The sequence below is a fragment of the Chroicocephalus ridibundus genome, chromosome 3 (assembly GCF_963924245.1).
Source record: "Chroicocephalus ridibundus chromosome 3, bChrRid1.1, whole genome shotgun sequence".
In the NCBI taxonomy this organism is placed as follows: Eukaryota; Metazoa; Chordata; class Aves; order Charadriiformes; family Laridae; genus Chroicocephalus; species Chroicocephalus ridibundus.
In genome coordinates this window covers 69,234,414-69,254,592 of record NC_086286.1, presented here as the reverse complement: position 1 = coordinate 69,254,592, position 20,179 = coordinate 69,234,414, and the positions used below count along the sequence as shown (strand labels likewise).

Here is a 20,179-nt window from a genome sequence, read left to right as displayed (position 1 = left end):
TTGCTACTGTTCACAAACATATTTAGTATACTGCTAGCCATATACCTTGTAAAATGAGATAATTCACTTAGATGTGAAATGTAATAATTCATTTTTATAAATAACGTAGTCTGAGCTGTATTTCTGGGATTAGCATCTGAAAACTGTTTCTCACAAAATATGGCCTGTTGTAATATAAACCTGTTTTGTGTTGCTCTGAAGGTTGTTTTTCTTTAACCAAGCTAAAACAGTAATGCAGCTGTTGTATGGTGGAAAGATAAAGGTCTGCAGTTAAATATTCTTTTTGTTTTACATAGAGAAAACTTATCTAAAAGAATGCAAACACCTGACACATATGAAGCACTGATTGTGACAGCTAACCTCTAGAACTGTTTCTCAACTAGCAGCAGAAAATTAGAATATGCATTGCAGACCTCTTAAAATCCTGTTGAGAGGAATGGGCTAGGTGAATGACCTTCAAGGGCTTTCCATATGTAAGGTCTCTAATTGTGAATTTCTACTTTTCACCTTCTGTTTAGGATTGCCAACACAACACAGGTGGTTCATATTGTGATAGATGTCTTCCTGGCTTCTATGGTGATCCTACAAGAGGGACAGCTGAAGACTGTCAGTTGTGTGCTTGCCCCCTAAATATACCTTCTAACAAGTAAGATGTATATTTATTACACTTTTTTCACTTAGTAAGTTGCATAAATTTTTAATTTACACTTTTACATATGCACTTGATTTTTTGGGGTATTTTAATCAAACAATGTATTCTGCAATATAAACTTTTATTCTCTTTTTACAATTGTACAGACTGCTAAGTTTCACAGAGAGGCAAAGATCAAGACAATCGCTGGATGAAACTAGGCTAGAAAGAACAACACAGAATTTGGATGACTGCTCTTTGAATCAATAACTAACACTTGCTTTTTTGTCCTTCTTAAGAGTACTGGTTTCTAGTTTTAAAGCTGAATTTACAGATTTGATGTGTGGGGTTTTTTAATAAGTGACTTTAAAGTAATGTTATATTGATCAGATAGAACAGTGATTTCTTCTGCTTTTAATTTTCCTTTTCTTCCAGTCAACATTCAATGATAATGTTGATTTGTTTGGAGTGTGAATTCAGCCTTAGATCTTGCAAAATCATTTGGCATGATGTAGTTAAAGAAAACTGTTCTGCATCTTATCTGCTTAGCTTCTCTTGTGCATATTAAAAAAATGGAAATCGTGTCTCAGTTTGAATTAGCGCGTTTATGCCATCCAGTATGGCTTCAGAGTAAAGGAACCCTGGTGCAAGAATTATACAGAAGAGCTGCTGTGATGCAACACATGCAGTAACTGTTCAGGAAGATCGGGAACTGTTGAGTATGTGTCTGAGTTGTTTGCAGTGGTAACTAATGCTTGCCCAAATTCCAGCTGCAAATTGGATGTGTCTCCCTTCTGAAAAGAATCACTGTTAGTCCATATAAGCATTTCAGAAGGATTGTAGGATTGTACTGGAAGATTGTAAACTATCCCCAGAGGCTGTCCCATCACAAGCTGTTCACACAGCTTAAAGGTGTTAAGTGGCTATATAAGCTGATAAATCCACTGGAGTAATTTTTTTTTTCTCCCTTCAGCCCTGCATTTTCTATTTCACCCCGTTTTTCCCAAAACAAAGATCAGGTTCTGTCAATGAAGTGCACTTTACTATTTAAGAGTATAAAGAGTACTTCTTAAGGTTTACAGGGCAAAATGCGTTGCTAACACCTGCACAGAGAGGGAGCTCTGCAAGATGCAAGTGAAGAAGAGAACATCATCTGCATGGCAGTGTGCCGACATAAGGCACAGATGAACCAGATTTTGCTCTGAAGTAGTTCAGGCTAACAATGTTGCCTACAGTGGCATTGTGTCCTATGAAAATTGCACTCATCAGGGCAGGATTAATCTAAGCACTTATCAGCAGAAATTCCAGGGTATTGTAGAATGGGAGACTGCCTTCCTGTTATCACAGCTCTTCAGCTGGTTTTATTAGATATACATGGGTTTATTATGTCTGCCACTCAGGTATGGTTCCTCTGATGTCCTCGTTCCTTTCACATACTTGATATTTCCTTGCATAGTTAATTCTCTTTCTCTTGTTTGAGAACACTGTAATGACAAAGCAGGAAAAAACACTATCACATTTATATCTTGTGCAGATGTGCAACAAACCAAGTCAAATAGATTGAATTTATGCTTTTATTGGCAAAATGCCTGGAGACCTCTATTATGTATTCATCAGAGTTCTGGCTGTTTTACTTTCCTTTTTTGAAATTGAACAAGACAGTCTCAATTTTAATATTTAGTTTAATTGAAAAATATAGGTACAAAACAAACACAGAATATAAATGTTCTTGAACTGTGATACTGTGGGAGTCCTGAACCCTACAGTTTAGCCCTGCATTAGAGTTGTCCAACAGCTTCCTATTTCTAATTTGAACAAAAGCAAAATGGTGAACAACATCCTCAGGCTTTGTAGAACTCAAAGTAAGGTAGAAGCTCTTATGACTTTATGGTTCTAGAACAATTATTAAGTTTGTTTATGAGGAAAAAAAGAGGTTTATGAGGAAAAAAAGATTTAATGTGTTATCTGAAGGCTGTTAAAGTACTCTTTTCTTTCTTAGGTGGCAGCGAGTTTCTATGCTAGGGATAATATATGTAAACAATTCAGATTCCTTCACACATCCTTCGCATAAAAATTAAAGAAATTTCTACCAAGCTCCTGTCACTGTACAAATGCAGTATATGTCATGTTATTTCTGAGTAACCTAGCAAGTGACTAATTAATGTACAAATTATTATAAATAGCTGACTATAGATTTTAATTCTTGTAGTATTTGATTCCTAACATGGCATGACAGGGCATCTGTCGGCCTCTAAGCTTAATACTAAGTTCCTGGTGCGTAGAGAATATTGTCCATGTAATGAATCTCTGGGATATATTTCTATTAAGAAAATCCTTTTGTCTTTTATAGCAGTGTCTTATTTCTTTATGATGTTTATAACGGCTCCCATCACTGTTTTCACAGCAACTGAATCTTTTTCTTTGCAATGCCACGTAAGATGGAGGAGAACTGTTCTATCCATTTTAGAAATGTGGTGGTGTTGGTGGTGTTCTATAATTAAGTTAAGCTGATTTAACTGCTGTTCATTCCCTCTCCTGTTTCCTAATGGCAGTGTTTTCCATATGCAATCAGTGAAGCCAATCATAAAACTGCCTTCTGAAGCATAACAGTGATAAGTGACTTGCCATATGTCAGAAAAGGACCAAATCAGGAAACTAAAATTAAGTTGTCTAAGCTTGTTTTCTAGATCCTGGGTTGTATTTTCCTCTGTTTGCATGTATTTCCATATTTGTACTTATATGATGCAAATGAGATCAATACCCATATTATAAATGGCATATGTAATGCATGCTTGACTTCTTTGTTTTATCTCTTCTCATTAATGCATCACTCTTACAAACTGTTCTAACATTCTTAGTCTTTAAGGAGTTTCAAATAGCTGATTTTTTTTTTCCATAGAAATTTCCAATCACACTACTATATAATTCTTTCTACCAAATGTTGATGTCTAGGCCAATTACTGCATTTCTCTTGAAGTGGCAGTAAATTTAAAATTGGTAATGAAGACCCTAAGAGGAATGTTTTATCACTGAAAATGGGAGATAGAAGATATCTCACTCAGCCTGGGAAGGTTACAAGTAAACTCATAGCACATGAACTGGGAATTCGGGTTGGTCTCAGAATTTTAATATTTTCTTGGAGGATTAAAGAAAATAACAATTTTTTTTCCCAAGAGATGTTTTCTATAAGATACTTGTAAGCCTTTAGGAAGCCCTGGCTTCTAACATAGAGCTATCACATGTACATACCCATGCTGTGTATTCATAACTTATCCCATCTCCTGACTGGTATTAATGTTGTTACCTTATGTAAAAACTGAAAGAGTCATGATGAATCAAGAGGGACTAAGATTTTTTTGAAGGCTGTTTTGACAGATCAATACACACTGTTCATTAGTATTTATCACTAGCGAGTAATGAAATTCTAAATGACCAGGAAGATAAACTATTCTTTTCTTACCCTGCTCTCACATATTTCCTTTATAGTACGCAAATGGGAATTTCTCAATATATTAATGTTTAGTGTTGAGATGTGGACTGACTATTAAGTCAGAGAAAGAATCACAGGATGCTAGGTCTGAGCATAACCCTTAAAACATGGAAACTGTGCTATTCGTTATTATTGCTTAGTAATAATAAGTACTTAATTATTATAATCTTTAAAATTTATGCTGTGGAAGTCAGAGCTCTTGATGGAACTGTGGTACAGTTGATCTTTGTGCAATGGTATAATGAGCTGTGATAGCATCTCCACAAAGTTTCCCATGTAGCTCTTAGAAAGAGTGAGGTTGGGACTGACAAGAAGGATCTCATTTGAAATAAGTCAGGTGCTGCTGATTTAGATTCAATGATAATGTGTGCCTCAGTTGAAAATTGCTTTCATTGCTATTTAGAATTAACAATTATTGCTTCTTCGACTGGCTCCTCATGCGTTTGTGAATCTATTCTTAATTGAATGACACTGCAAAACAACACAAATATAGTCCTTATGGGAGAAAGGAAAATCCCAATACCTATGTTTACTGGACCTGACCTTCCCACATTTTTCTTACTGATCTCTTGTGTCTGTGGGATAACTTGCCCTATGACAGGCAGGGTATTTATATATGGAAATGATCTATAACAGAAACAGAATAAAGAGTAAATGAGGTCAGATTGTAGGATGGATGCTCCTGAGAAGTGGCGTCCAGTCATCAGCAGTTAATCACGTTACATGATCCTAATTAAGCTTTTCTGTCTTCCCTGTGGCTATGATTTTCCTGAAACTTTCATTTTATACCCTGCTTTAATTTATCTGAGGTTGGATTATGTCTATTTGTTGTTGTTATTGTAGCATGAACTTCTACCTTGAATATACCTTCCTTCAGATGTCTTTGTTAGAGCAATTGTATTCCTTCTCAACTTCTATTTTCCTAGGTTACAAAAGATAAGTTTAATGTCTTCTTTTCAGATAGGTGCTTTGTTTTCCTGATAGGAATAGTCACCACACTATGCACCTGCTCCTGTTCTTTTCTTTTCTGTTTGTTTTTTTTTTTTCTCTTTTTCTAGTTTTCTATTTGGTTGACCAGAATTGATTACCATTATTTAGATGAGGCCCTATCAAGGTGTTTGTATGTCTCTATCCCTAGTAATCCAGAATGATAGAAGAACAGCTTGCCTCTTCTGTGCGGTGTTTTTGAGATTGTCAGGAGTTTCCTCAAAAAAGTTTGTTAAGGGAGAAAGATTATGGAAAGCAAAACGCTGAACAGTGAAGGAGCACAGTTCAGAGTTAAACATGACCATCAAGAGGTGGAGCTTGCAAATGCCTATGGTATCCTTATTTATAAAAAAACCACCACCACCACACCAAAAAAAAGCCCAGCTAAAAATAAGTAGAGCATAGCAAAGAGGTAAAGCTTTCTACTCTGCAGGCTATTCTTAAACTTCAGCGTGCTTGTCTGGCCTGTTGCTGGAGGTCACTGGCACTCAATTTACTCAAATGCACTCTCTGGGAGCTGCACCAGATATTTCCCTTTGTGCTCCTCCCCTTTCTTGTTCACTGTGTTCCCTTCACAGCCGATTATACACAAAGTTAACTGAGCTTTCAAATAAGTTGTCCTTCAGGAAGATTTATATAGGGGCCGCATTATGGCATAGATTGTTTTGCCAGGCCCTCGGGGGCACAAACAAACAGCTGTACATTCCTGCCTTTTTAATGGTATCCAGACCACTCGGTGGCAGGCTCAAGTCCCGTAATAACAGGCTATTGGGATGCTGCCATCCGTTACTCTATATTCAGTGTCGCAGAAATAGCAGAGTCATTCCAAATTTAAGTTGCTGGAGTCAAACTTAAGCCCCATGTCCTAGATCAGAATCACTTTTCCTGAGCACTGTTTTGCAAATTAACAATCTCTGAAGTGGGAAGAGAGATATGCTGCTGATCATCTTTTCTTTATGTTTCTTCCTCGTCCCTCTTCTTACCCAATATCAACAACACAGCTTTAGCCCGACATGCCATTTTGACCGAAGTCGTGGATTAATATGTGATGAATGCCCAGCTGGGTACGTGGGACCACGCTGTGAAAGGTAAGCAAGCACCATGCTTTTAACCGTACGAGAGCTTAAACAAAAGTATTGATCACATGGGACTGTTCTACCTTTTCATTACTTCCTCTTCTTGTCCCCTTTCCTGCGTTCGAAACTCACTGAAGAAATTCTTGTGCTTCTTCCTCTGATATTGTTTCCGTGCATTTGTATGTTTCTAGCGCTTGTTTTATTACTTCATGGTAAAGTGCAAAGCTTCCAAGAAGCATTTGCTGAGAAGTAAGCGTCTTCTTTTTAAAAGGACTCCTCTAGTTTTTCTGTCACTCTTCTGAGATCTTTATAGTTATTTTGTCTCTTGTCATTTGAATGTTTAGAGCATGGTGAAACAAATATGCAATAAATTACTGATGCCTCTTTTAGAGAAGGTAATATGCAGTGAAAATACAGCTCTTCTAGTAAGTTATTTCTTGATTTTAATTAATTTTTTAAAGATTAATTTACATTTTTGTTGCTTCTAGTTTCCCATTGCAATCTTTATTTAGCAAGTAGAACAAGCTAGGGTTTAATGGCAAAATAGGTAATTCCTTGTCAAAGGCATAGAAAAGCTCAATATATGTTTCCTACACTTATTACTACCTATACAAAAGACAAACAAAAAAATTAATGCCTAGTCTGTCTTTGGCTATGACAGGTCTGAGTGACACGTTAGTACTGAGAGGGAAAGTTCTCTCCCCTTCTTATATCCTGTTATTCTGAATGGATCACATGGAGAATTTAAATGAAACAGAAGGCTCGTGTGAGTGCTGGTGCTAAGCTCCTGGGAACTCCCTTCCACAGGAGGTGAGACCACATAGCAAAGGATATCATCGCTGTGTCTGCACGCCCTTGGTGTCTCTTTGTATTTCACATGGATGGAACAGCTTTCAAGAGCAGTTAGAGTGCCAGGGGACCCCTGCTAGTTGTTTGGAGGTCATGATGAATCAGCGTTGGCTTTGGCTCCATGATCCCAGTCTGCTGTGACCCTGCAAATGACACATTTTTAAGAGGGGCTGGGGGAGCCAGATAACTGTCTAACACCTGGCTAGACAGTTATGGGGCATGAAAACATGTCACTTCTGTTTCTTAGTAGGCTTTTGCCATTTGGCAATTCCATGAGCTGCTTGCAGCATTTTCCAACATAAACCAGAAAAAAATGTAAGGCTTCTTAATGAAGACTTACAGTATTCAGGCTGAAATGAGGAAAAGGAGGCACGAACCAAGAGGAAGAGCCAACCAGAAAAGCAGGAACCTGACCATATGCTGTGAATCGCTCCCTAGTCCTGTCTTCCCAATTTACATTTACAACTACTTCCTTTTAAATCCCCTGTTGTGCTCTATCTGCCCTAATGTGAGAGCGCAGGCTGTTACCTGTTTCCACCCATCATCACTGAGTCTGCTCCTGCTGCGTGCTATTTCTGCCTGTCTTTTCCTGTCTGTCTTGGAAGTCATCACCTTCTTTCAGCTAGTGGGCTGTGAAGTTAATGACGGCAGGAATAAATCACATCAAGAGCACTTTGGTGGCAGTTTGTCAATGCAGGGTCATTGACAGCTTCCATTAGCAACAAGTGCTATTTCTGAGTGGAGCACAGGCTGTAGATGCAGTAGGACAGAATCTGAATAAGTGGCAGGCTTGGATTTTAGCCTGATTTCCTAAGCAAGAGAGGCTAGTGTGATCTTTTTTGTGCATGTCTGTCTGGCTGCCCACAAAGACATTTGAACGTATAGGTCAATTTCAACCAAATTTGACAGAAGGGTAGGAGGTCTGAAAGATAATAATTGTTCCGGAAGGTTTCGTGAAAAGAAGTGGCTGAATAGAGGTTAATAGATGAGGACATGTCATAGCTAAGGGGGAGAACACTGTGTGAACTCACACCTGATTAAACAGCAGAGAATACATGAGAGAGAGAGAACGAGAGAGACAGAGAGATATTATTAAATGCTCTGCCCATAAGAAAACTTTCACAGGGCAAGGAAAAAGCACCACTGTAGCCTGAGGGATTACTCCCTGCTGCATAGCAACATCCTGCAGCAAATAATCAGCCCTCAGCCTTGTAACCGTAAGATATAAATCCATTGGAAATTAGGCCATTAATTCCAATGCTCATACAACTATTTGCTTTTCAATTGTAACAAGTTGCTTGGAAATGCCCGCAGCTGTCAATAATAACGAACAGGAGAAAGTGTGTTGCCTTTTGCTATTAATAGTGATTGTATAATTGCTAAAAGAGTTTACATGAAATTCTCGTTCATTTTAGCAACTTCAAAGTGACTGACAAGTGACCTGAGATACATGATTCGTTAACTGAACAGTCCTAAATTATTGTGAAGTACCAAGTATCGTAAGTGAGCATACACAGTACTGTGCTTATTATTTGGCCTCCAAAATCATCCTCTACCCCCTAGGGAGACAGGATCTTTTATTTATTTATACATTTTTACACCTGAGTTGTATAAATGTCAAAAAAAAATTGCTACTTTTCTCAGTGGAACTCTTCAGGAAAATGTTGCCAAAATTGCTCAATGTTCTGAAGGGTGCAGTTCATACACCATCAAAATTATTGCAGATATAAACTTGCTTGGGAGCCCAGCTTCACCATTTAACCCTTTTCCCCAGCAAATTAGACTTATGTTCTTCCCTTGCTCACTGCCCACTTTCCCAGGGGGTATGAGATAGGACAGACATTCTCCTAACTCCATAGAAAGGGTGTATGAGAATGTCAAAAAGCTGGCCTTTGAACCCAGCACACTTATAGGATGATGCTATGTATTTTCCATCTACACAGTCTTGATAGGGACAAGAGCACACAGTTTTAGGGTAAAGAAGCAAAATAAGTGAGAGTCTAGTTTCTCCTGTAGCACTCCTTTATTTATGAATGTGGTTCCAGTGACCTTTTCCTCCTAGAAGGAGAGATGAGAGGGCAGTGTAAGTTCAGTGGGAGAAGAAGGGTGAGCTGGGTCATGTTCTTCCTTCCCACTTCTGCCATTCTTCAGGTCTAGCCCAGAGTGCCACCAGCCATAGTCCCTTGTGAGTCCCTTGGCTCCTTCTAGCTAGAATAATTCTTCCACTAATGCCAGAAGTACAAGTCTGTATTGCAGTGCTGATGGGAAAAGGGTCAAACTTTCAGGAGATATGCTGCAACAAATGTGTTACGCAGGATTGTTTACAGCTTGCAAAGGTAGGCACTCTGACCTTAGAAAATGCAAGATTTATGGTTGGTCATACAACAATAACATCTGTGTTGTGCACCTGGTTAAGATTTTTAACTGTGTGTTCACAAGCCATTTCTCCACAGGGCTTTTTCTTGAATTTGTACAGGGGTTGAATGCACATAAGTTTCAAAGCAACTGTAAAAACAGTATTTCCAGACTTTAAAATGTTTGGATTTAAATTAACTCTGTCTCAAGGGCTTCTTTCCAGTAAATTTAAAGGGATATATCAAATAGGCCTGCATTTGTGTACATATATGCATATGTACACAGCACCATACAGACTGCTATGAAGAAAACTAACTCCATCCCAGCCAGACCCAGTACGCATAGATACACATGTATTTATATAGTAGCCCTCTATTTTGCACTAGTTATGCCAAATAAAACCGAACAGTGTGAGTCACAGACACACCTGTATTTTAAGGTAAAGGTGAGGAATAGAGGAAGAAAAAGAAAAATATGGAAGCAATCTTTCTTTGCTGCTTTTACTCCTATTTTTGTTTATGTTTTCATCTCAGAGGTGTTCTGTTATATGTACTTAGCAGTCATTTCCTTAGATATGTATTGTGTGTAATACATAAACGAGATTTTCTGTGCCACATACGTTATTGTTTTTTTTAAATATCAACCTTGCTAAACATGTAATGCTTTGAATCTGAGAAGAGTAGCTGAAGTGGAAATGTCCTTAAGGAAATAAAGATGGAATTAGTGAAAGTGGATTTTTTAATCTTCCCTTGCAACTTCAGGAGAAGTGGGAGAAAAAGTGGAAGAATTTACACATAGATACATGCACACAGTTTTCTTTTAAGCTTAACTGGCTTATCCCTACTTTTAGGATCACCTTGAATCTGGATTTGAGATTATGTACGTATATAAGTAGAACGTAGCTATATGATGGTAGTGAGTTTTGCTAATTTTAATTAGGAAAGTCTAAACTGATAAGAACACAAAGAGTTATCAAGGTCTCCTGCTATTAATAGAAGGAAATGATTAGCAGTGCATGTCTCACAAATCCATGGAGTATTTTTTCTGTGAATTGCTTGGTAAGTTTCCGTGAGTGCTATCAGGTACAGAACTAACCCCTAAATGAAAGTGAAAGAGGAAAATTAATACATATTAAGTGAAGTCAAATAGATTAGTAGTACCAAAAGATACAGATTTGTGACAAATACACCAGTAACAAGTGAGAAAGGTCACAGCAAAGCGTGGGTGAACTTCACGCATCATCTACTTTAGGTAAAATAAGGTAAGTGCAGAAATTATGCAGTTACTCTCTGTCTATTAATTATTACATAAATTAAGAGACATTCCTAGCCTTTGTAACTGAGGTATCATCGCTGAAAAAAAGCCAACTTGTTTTGGCAAAAGCAAGCTGAAATCAGCCTTCGTGGTTGCTGAAATATTCTCCATCCAAGGAAAGCGTATCCATTTCTTGTCAGGGAACACAAGGAGGTACCAATATGTGCCTACATTCGTGACAGGTTCTGAAAATAAAATGCCGGAATTATTTTAACAACAAGATTTTGATATATTGTTGCTATGAGGAGGTAATTGTGAGTTGGCTATGCTAAAGGAGTAAAGCACAGGGTTAGATTATGAAAATTTTACTCATGTTCTTGAGTGCTTACATGCACCCAAACCACTGGATTATTTATACATATTATTTATCTATGGTCTGCATTGTGGCTATTTTGAGAGAATGGAAAAAAATCCTACTTCGTGTAATATCTTACTACAAAAAACTGTTCAGTTAGATCCAACTATAATTTCCTCCCTAGTCTCAGTTACCCATTTTTATAACGCTTGCTAATGATAGTGAACAATACTTATAAATGTTTAGATGGCTTTGTTGTTTGGCTAGTAGGAAGCTTCATGAGATATTCTGGATGCAAGGAAAAGGATGAACTTGATGAGCATAAAGGGACAAGAGTGAAAGCATAGTGGAGCTCTACATTCCCACATTAGGACGGTACCCAAAATCCTTGCTTGACCGTACCATCCAGTACTATTACAAAGCAAAGAGAGTATCTATGTACATTAGAAATGCATTCAAACTGACTTTAAAATAGTAGGAAACATTAATTTATGCAATGTGCTTTATGTACTTTCTGTTTTCTTTACGCTAATTGGAGTTCATCTGAGATGCACATGAATAACTTCATTAGCTGGAACTGGGCAATTTGTCTTCTTTTTCTTCACTATCTGCAAGTTGCTCTTACTGTGAAGTGTGAGCAAATGTAATGGAAAGGGAAAGCAGATCAGAATATAAATAGAAAATAGGCTGTGAGACAAGTAGAAATTTGCTTTAAATAAACACTAATGTTAGGTCACATTCACTAACCTGTTTTACATGGTACTCACAGGAAAATGCTGGTGGCCAGGGTGGAAAAGAAGGTGATATTTTTAAGCATCTCTGTTAAAATATGAAAGGTATAATACACACCAACATAGTTCCTGTGATAATGAGCAATCTTTTTGTTACCTGCCTATACATGGAGATTAGCAGTCCATTAATTAAACAAATCTGACCATGCAGTAGATCAGGGGAAGGCTAAGTCAGGGGAGGATCTTGTTAGGTAAACAAATTGATGTCTGTATTACTTTCTAAACCTGTTTTTTCTAAACTAAACAAGTTTTTAAGGAAGAGGGAAAAAATCATCAAGCTTGCTGGTAAATGAGTATAGAACATCTAGACATGATGTGTTGAAATACAAAGCCTATCTAACATGGACCTGAATTCCTCTAGTGTGCCAATAGACAGATTTCTTCTTATGCTTTGTCTCGTCTTCGGTGCCAGTGACAAGATTTTTCTCCCACTGAAATCTAATTACTAGCAGAACTGGCAGGATTTCAGCTGGTACTGTATCTACAGTGTTGTTAAAAAGGAGGAGGAGGGAGAGAGAAAAAAGACACTTAAGAAATACTTGAAAGAAGATCAAATCATTTTTGGTGATTAGTGAGGCAACAAAATTACATATTTCTAATAAGAGGATTATTTAAGGGTTCTAACTGGTGATGTCTTTTACTTTAGGTGTGCAGAAGGCTATTTTGGACAACCTCTAATACCAGGGGGATCATGCCAGCCATGCCAGTGTAATGACAACCTTGACTTCTCCATTCCTGGCAGCTGTGACAGCTTGTCTGGTGCTTGTCTGATATGTAAGCCAGGTACAACAGGCCAATATTGTGAGAGGTGTGCTGATGGATATTTTGGCGATGCTCTTGATGCAAGGAACTGTCAACGTAAGTCATGAACTTTTACTGCTCCTGACAGCATTGATCTATCTTATATCCATGTTCTTGAGAGGAAGACTGTGGCTCTATATGTGTGAGCAGGAGAATGATACGGTGTACTTGCACCTCTAATAACAATAGTGTTTTACTTGCATTTACACTGAAAAGGAAGGCTTCAAAGTAATAGAAAGAAGAACCTATTAAAAAAACTTCCTGCTGTAGTTGAAGCAGACATGGAAAAAACCTGGGAGAGCAGAGCATTGCAGGGATGCAAAAAGTTATACTGAATGTCAGATCTACAGAAATAAATACAAATAATAGAAAGCAATTCAGTAAAAACACTATAAGCCATCCAGGGAAATCCTGTTAATTAGTGAGATTGGTGCTGAAAGGAGGGAGTGAGATTTCAGCTACTTTAGGGTCTAACTTTCTCACTGCTTGTGATGGTCCTTCCCACCTACATAACCTTGGTAAGAGTTGGGAGCCGCCGGCTCTTATAGGGCACGATTCTCCTAGTGGCTTGCAGTTTGACAGTGAGAATATGAAGTTCTCTTGGACCACCTAAGACTGCATAGGAGCCAGCGAGATGCAGAACATCACCAGGTTCCTCAGCTAAGGCTCATAAACACTGATATATGTAAAATCATAGATAGCCATGAAGAGATAACACCTGTGTAAATGCTTTCTTTACCTACTTTATACAATACTGGATAAAAGTTGGACAATCACATATATTCTCTGCACGGCTTAACAGTTCGTGATGAATGATGTCATATAAGTTAGGGTGTTCAGTGTGTAATGTGATTTAAAAAGAAGCGTATTTCAAAAATCATAGCTTCCAGTAGCTTGTCACCGTTCCTGAGGCATCAAGAGGACTGTTGCTTTGAACATTTCTACAATAGTGGCAGCCGCATGGGAAAGAGATGTAATACGAGGAGAGTTTGGAAAACATACAATTAAAAAAAAATAATATTAAAAATAAATACATATTTAATGTAGAATTACGAGCTTTGCTTTTGCTGTTAGTATCTCTGACAAGGAGAGCCCCCTAATGTATTCATAGCCTTGTGCTCACAGTTACCTTGTATTCATCTATTCTCGGTCTTTCATGTGGGTTTTCTTTTTTGCATATGATTTTTTATTTCCTTTGCAGACTTCCATGAAGTTTGCCCTGCAGCTACAATATCAGAGGGACTGTGCCTTTACTTTGTTGTTTTCAATTTTGTTCCTTATTAAAAAGCCAAATCCAAGAGTATTGCAAAGCATGAATTTTGCTTTCAAATTACTGTTTGAAATGTTTCTTGCTCTGTCTCAGTACAGTGCTGTTGTCTTGTGCATTAACTATTTCAAATGACAGTACAACTTTATATCATTGTAGCATCTCTGAATTTCTCGGTGTATCTGTGCAAAATAATAAATCTAAGAACACTGAGCAAATGTCCTAGGCTTATTTGATTTGATTCAGGTAGGTTGTTTTTTGGTGTGAAACAGCACGGTGTACTGAAGCAAATACCTGGAGGTTGTGCTAAGTAGTTAGAAGTTAAAGCTTGGTAGTAGAGCTAAGTGACTGGAGATGAATTAAAGCAAATATTCAAGCGTGCCTATGTGCCAGTGTGTAGGTACTACTATTGGAGGCAAATAAGCATGCAGGTTGTTTATAAATACACAGCCATAAATATTTATACAAATCAGGAGAGAATGAGAAGGGTCTCGACCCGTGTCATTTGGGAGAAAATAAGACAAATTTCTCTGACAGGCTGTATTGTATTATAGCAGCCATTTGGAGCTTTGGACAATAGCTAATTTTCCCAGTAGAAGTGAATGAATGGGAAGACTTTAGATGAGAAAAATGCAATTTATCAGATTGAGTAACAGTTTAGTAGATGAATACCCTTGACTGTATGTTTCTTCTCTATGTATGTACTGCCAGGGCCAAGAAAACCAATCAAAGTCTTGACTTCCAAATTCTGCTTTACCACTGTACTGCACTCAGTCATCTGTGGTTGAGTTAAGAATACATGGTATGCCATTTGTGGTAATACATAATATAAATAGGACAACCTCATCTATTTATAAAATCAGTGTAAATTTTCCTTTTGATTCTTGTGGTGTCATATGCCTGATAAGCAAAACGATTCAAATACGACAGGCTTTGTTTTTTGAGGTCTGTATAAAAAGGGTGTTAATTTGCATTGATAATTGTGGTTTTGTGAGTTTGGCTTATGCACTGTCTTTCAGTGCTGACCATTTTAATTAGAAAGATACTCAAAATGTATATATGTGATACTCATAATTGTGTGCCGTTTGGAGTGTTGGCAGTTTTAAAACATAAATATTATGGTAGGAGGGCTGTATACAGGATGAAAGAGGTAAATTACGGATTCAGTTAGTGTTGAAAAACGAGAGTAAAAGGAAAAGACAAGTGATGTTAATTACAGCAGAAGTGGTTTTAAACGTTTGTATTTTTTAAATATATTGCGAAACAGAAAGAGATTGGGACCTCTGAAGGTGTTACCAGACTGATAAGAGAGACCAGCATATTTTTGTTACTTATTCCAGAATATGAGACAACTATGCAAACATTTGAGAAATAAGGCCAGGAACATACTAGCAAGCCATAAAGTCACTTTCATTTAAAAGAAGCAACTTTTGCAGAATACCTCAAAAATGGGGAGAAGAGCAGAAAATAATCCTTTCTATTTACAATGTAGCAAGTCCAGTAAAGTAATGAGGAAGCTCCTGTTGTGATAGTTTATAGATAGAAAAAAATACAACTGCTTTGTCTCAAATAGCACCTTGTGACATGCAAGTATGTGACCATCGTGTTCACTATTGGGACTCTTTAAGTCAGGGTGCTACAGGAAGGCAAAATGTGTATTGGAGCCCTGGCTTAACAGAGTACATTGATAATCAATATAGAGATGTGGATTCATTCCTGTCTGTGGGGAAAAAAAAAAAAGGACATGCAGGAACCAGCTCACACTGATGGAATTGGTGACTCTGTGGTCATAGTCCCTGTGACACCTGATCACATCACTCTTCTCTACTGTGGGTGCTAAAGGGATTTTTTCCTAATCTCTGCATGCCAAACGAACTGTGGTCAAAGAACATAAAGGGTGATAGAAAGCTTCCCAAAAAGTTCTCTTCTCCTAAAACATGAAAACTTTGAAGCCAAAAGCATTATTGCTTTCCTCAAGAAACAGCAGGTCCTTTTCATTGCCATTTTAAATCCTTAAGAGTGCGTTGTGATGAGTTAGGCTGGGCAGTTGGGTTACGTTTCCTCTAGGGACTGTGATGCTGTTGCTGAGACAGAGGTACCAGAGAGCCACAGGAGCAGATAATCCTCAGTCTCTTTTTCAGCTGTACTCCAGGGAGCTACCTGTGAGGATGGGCTTCTGAGGGGCTGTGGATGTTACTGCCCCTATAGTGAGGTCCCTGATGGTAACCTTGGTCTGGGTCCTCAGCCTGCCAACATTTCCTACCTACTACATTAACATGGACTGGACTCCGGGGCATCAGGACCAGCAAGCAGAGCGGTAGCACTCCCACCTGCCATAGCTAAATCCTGTATGCACCTTGTGTAAGGGTCTGTAACTTTTGTTTTTTCTCTCAGTGCCACCCTGCCCACTCCAAGTTTTGGGGCAATGGACAGGGTGTTCTAAGGGAGCAGTTTCTGAGAGGGAGAGAGCCCTGCTTTCCCCACCATCCCCACAGTCTGGAAATTTGCTATTAATTGAAATATAAAGGCAAAGTGGTTACTGCTTTAAAATCCTATTTCTCCATCAGGGCTGTCATGGTTTAATCCCAGCCAGCAGCTAGGACCACACAGCTGCTCACGCAGTTCTTCCCCTTCCCCGAGAAGGGCATGGAGAAGAGGGAGAAAAGGAGGGGAAAGAGAAAGTTAAAAAAACTTCATAGGTTGAGATAAAGTCTATTTAATAGAAACAATAACAAAAAAGAAAAATAACAATAATAACAATGACACAAGTCACTCTCGCTGCCTGGTGAACCGGCACCATCCTGAGCAGTGATTGTGAGTAACCGCCTCTCAGCTAACTCCATTTATATGCTGAGCATGGTTTATTTGGTGCGGAATATTCCATTGGCCATTCCATTGGCCATTCCATCATCCTATCCAAGCTCTGTCTCATCTTCTACGAGAAGCTGAAAAAACTCCTTGAAAAATATAGACATCACCTTGCAACAACTAAAACAATATGCGTTATTGACATTCCTTTCATACCAAATTTGAAACACAGCAACCACTAGAAAGAAAATTAACTCTGTCCCACCTGAAACCAGGACAACCACATGCTTAGAGCCCTAAATACCCTCATTTGATTTGAGAGGCACATATAAAACAAATTGTTTATGAAGTCAAGGCGGAATTTCTCACTGTAATATTTTAGAGCAAAATTCCACATTAATATGGGTAGGCCAGTGTGTGTTGTACTGTATGGGAATAACACCTTCCTGCTTTACTCAGGTCTTCCTTCTTGGGTTTTTCAGGGTGGCAAAAGCCACACTGTAAACATTTGTCTGTTAAAGACAGCTTCAGCAGCGTACATCTTTTAGGAAATACATTGACAGCTGCTTCTTCTTCCTTTGCAGCCTGTCACTGTCACATCAATGGCTCCTTCTCAGAAATCTGTGACTCTCGGACAGGCCAGTGCCAGTGTAAAGCCAACGTGATTGGGCGCCGGTGCGATGTCTGCCAGGTGAGGGACAAGAAATGCTGTTTTCTTTCCGTCTTCTTCCCTGATTCTCATAACTAAATACAGTTTTGGTTTGGATAGTTTTTCTTTTTTCCTTATCTTTCACTTAAAGAACATATATGGGTTGTTCTTATGTACAGAATTGTAAAATGTCTTTTTTTTTTTTAAAGGTTTTCCAAAGTTTTTCTAGAACAAAACACAGAACATCACATGCAAATATATTTTAAGCCTCACTGTACATACAAGTACATTTTTGCATGTGGTATGTACACTTTATAGTCTGAATGCTTGTTATAAATAAATATCTGTTATTATCTGATTTTCAAAAAAAGCAAGAGGCCAGCTTCCTTCTGCTACGAATGGTCTGCCTTTATTTTTTTTCTTAGGGATTCTTCTTGTATTGTCCAAATAATGTATTCTTTTCTGGTGAAAGTGTCTTTTGCCTTGATGTTGTTTTGCCACCTCATAAATCGCTGCAAAAAACAGTGTTTCATGAACTTTCACAGAGTTTTCTTTAGGCTGCTAGGGAATATGTTATAGGTGGCTGCATGTTTTTCTAGCTCAGCATGAGGACTTGTGGGTTAGGCCTGTGTCCTCAGAACACCTCTGCGTGTATGTAATTTGAAGCACATAAATCTGTAGAAATCACAAGGATTATTTTTACCCTGCATAAACTGCATAATTTCTGAAGAGGTTTGCTCACACGCGATTTTCACCAGTATTTAAAGAGTCCATTCAAAGAAAAATCGTTGGTATCAATGGAATTTGCACAGATTGCATAATGTACACAGAAAATATGTCAAGCTTGTTGATACAATATTGGCCATTGGTTGGAATTAATCTTTGTTTACTGCTGTGTTTACTACTATCTTTATTCCTGTACACTTTTTGTTTGCTATAGTTTAATTATCTTCACTTTCTAACAGTGTTTACTTTTCATTCTTAAAGCCCAGCTACTTCTGGGCCCCAGAAAAGCTGTTTTGTATACCCTGTGGCTGCAGTGCTTTAGGATCCGTATCACTGCAATGTGATATGTCAGGAAGATGTATCTGCAAATCAGGATTCATGGGCAGACGCTGTGAGATCAGCAGACAGGTGCCTAAATTGAAAGAAAATGCACGAAGGAGTCAGCAGATCCGAGTCCCACCTCGGAGATGGGGCATCAGCAGTGCCAGTGGGTGCCCACGGGGTGCTTACCGGCCTGCTACTCTGGTAATCAGAAACTGTGTGCATTGCATGAGCTGAAATCTCATATTTGCTTGTGTTTGGAGCTCCTGCAGACTTTTTTTTTTAAAAATTTGTAATACGTGTGCTACAATCTATGAAATTATCAAGAAACGTACAGGCTCAGAAGACAGGCAGCCTTTTAGGATACTTCCCCACTTCTAGGGCTTCTCATAGTGGAAATGACAATGGAGACCAAAAGTGAAATAGCAGAATAAGTCCATAAGCAGCAGTATGCACAAAATGTATGTGTGATATACATACATCAATGGAATCAGTGGGATTTTTATGGCCTTTGGCAGCATATGACTTCCCCTTCTAACAATTCAAGAACCAAAAGCTTAAGGAGTTTGCGAAAAGGATCAGCCCCAAATGCAAAGTGTTAAGATCTAATCTTGAAATATCAAACATAACTGTTGTTAAAAGTTCTCATTAGTGAATATGGCCAGTTATCTGAACCATTTTTAAGTGGGCGAAGTGCCCATTATTTGAACGTAATTCCCCAAATTACAGAAGTATTCATGGTTTATCACATACCAACAAAGCAACTTATTTCCTAAAATGAAGTAATTATGATGCAACTGCTTCTAGCAGAAGTGGTTTAGGAATGTTGTTTTTTTTTCCCTGCAACTCAAAAGCTTCACGCTATCACTCTATCACACCCAGTTTGAAAAATACCTGGCAGTGGTTTACCTTCTCAGCCAGACTCCAGAACTCATGCCATACTTGCTTGTACGGATTCCCTTGGGGAACATGAGCTTTTACCCATTTAATATATATTATGGAACTGTGTTGCCCACACAAACACTCGACATACACTGATACAGGGACATAACAGCATATTCAGAAAATTCATTGTATTTCCTCATTGTCATCCAGGATATTATCTCTTGTTCAGTAAATGTGATTCTTAGAATTTCTGTGTGTAAACAAGCTTCGCTGAGGGCTTAACTTGGGGGTTCGTCTTGGGGGTCTGCATGACTGATCAAAATGTCTTGGGCTGTGCAGAGCTCATCACAGAATACAACCCAGCATGCTAGTGATCTTTTCTTCCTTCACGCAGTGTGGAGTGCTAGTGTATCAGACTTTTTCTGGCTTTCACCCTTATAAACAGAATTTATTAGATCCTACCAAACTTCTATTAAGAACTGAGCTGCATGCTGAGCGTTGGTTGCTTTACTGCATTAATCTGAATGTCTGTCCTGAGATTTTTGCATATTCACATTTCTGTGTGTTTCTTCTCGTGGAAAAGAAATCTTTAGGGAGAGTCTGTATATTTAATTGAACCTTGGAGTTTAATTATATGAGTTTGAATATTTCTTTCTCTCTGAAGCACTATGTTTTGTCATGCAGAAGTATATAATTGTCAAAACATTTCAGTATAGAATTTGGAAATTAAAATCAGTGTAATTCTTTATTATATGTATGATCAAGCACTTGCTCAGGTTCATATGATTCTTTAGGCGAAATTCTGACCACGGGTGTGGTCCTGTATTCTGATACCTATCAGCAGAATCTCTATGGGAATATGGAACGTCAATATTAACCTCAGAGATCAGATTTCAGGGCTTTTACATGGAAGCCTGCTGAAGTTTCCGAGAAT

General features: G+C 38.2%; 1 protein-coding gene across 6 annotated transcripts in view; it reads left to right on the top strand.

Moving 5' to 3' along the window:
• The window catches only part of LAMA2 (laminin subunit alpha 2), a 383,003-nt gene that overhangs the window by 230,287 nt on the left and 132,537 nt on the right, over positions 1-20,179 (top strand). For 4 of the 6 annotated variants that reach the window (XM_063329629.1, XM_063329631.1, XM_063329630.1 and 1 more), the window contains exons 17-21: positions 519-646; positions 6,110-6,196; positions 12,435-12,646; positions 17,249-17,355; positions 18,301-18,564. In XM_063329629.1, coding sequence (XP_063185699.1) covers positions 519-646; positions 6,110-6,196; positions 12,435-12,646; positions 17,249-17,355; positions 18,301-18,564 — 798 coding nt within the window. The remainder of the gene's footprint in view (positions 1-518; positions 647-6,109; positions 6,197-12,434; positions 12,647-17,248; positions 17,356-18,300; positions 18,565-20,179) is intronic. The other 2 variants (XM_063329633.1, XM_063329635.1) reach the window with 1 other exon arrangement.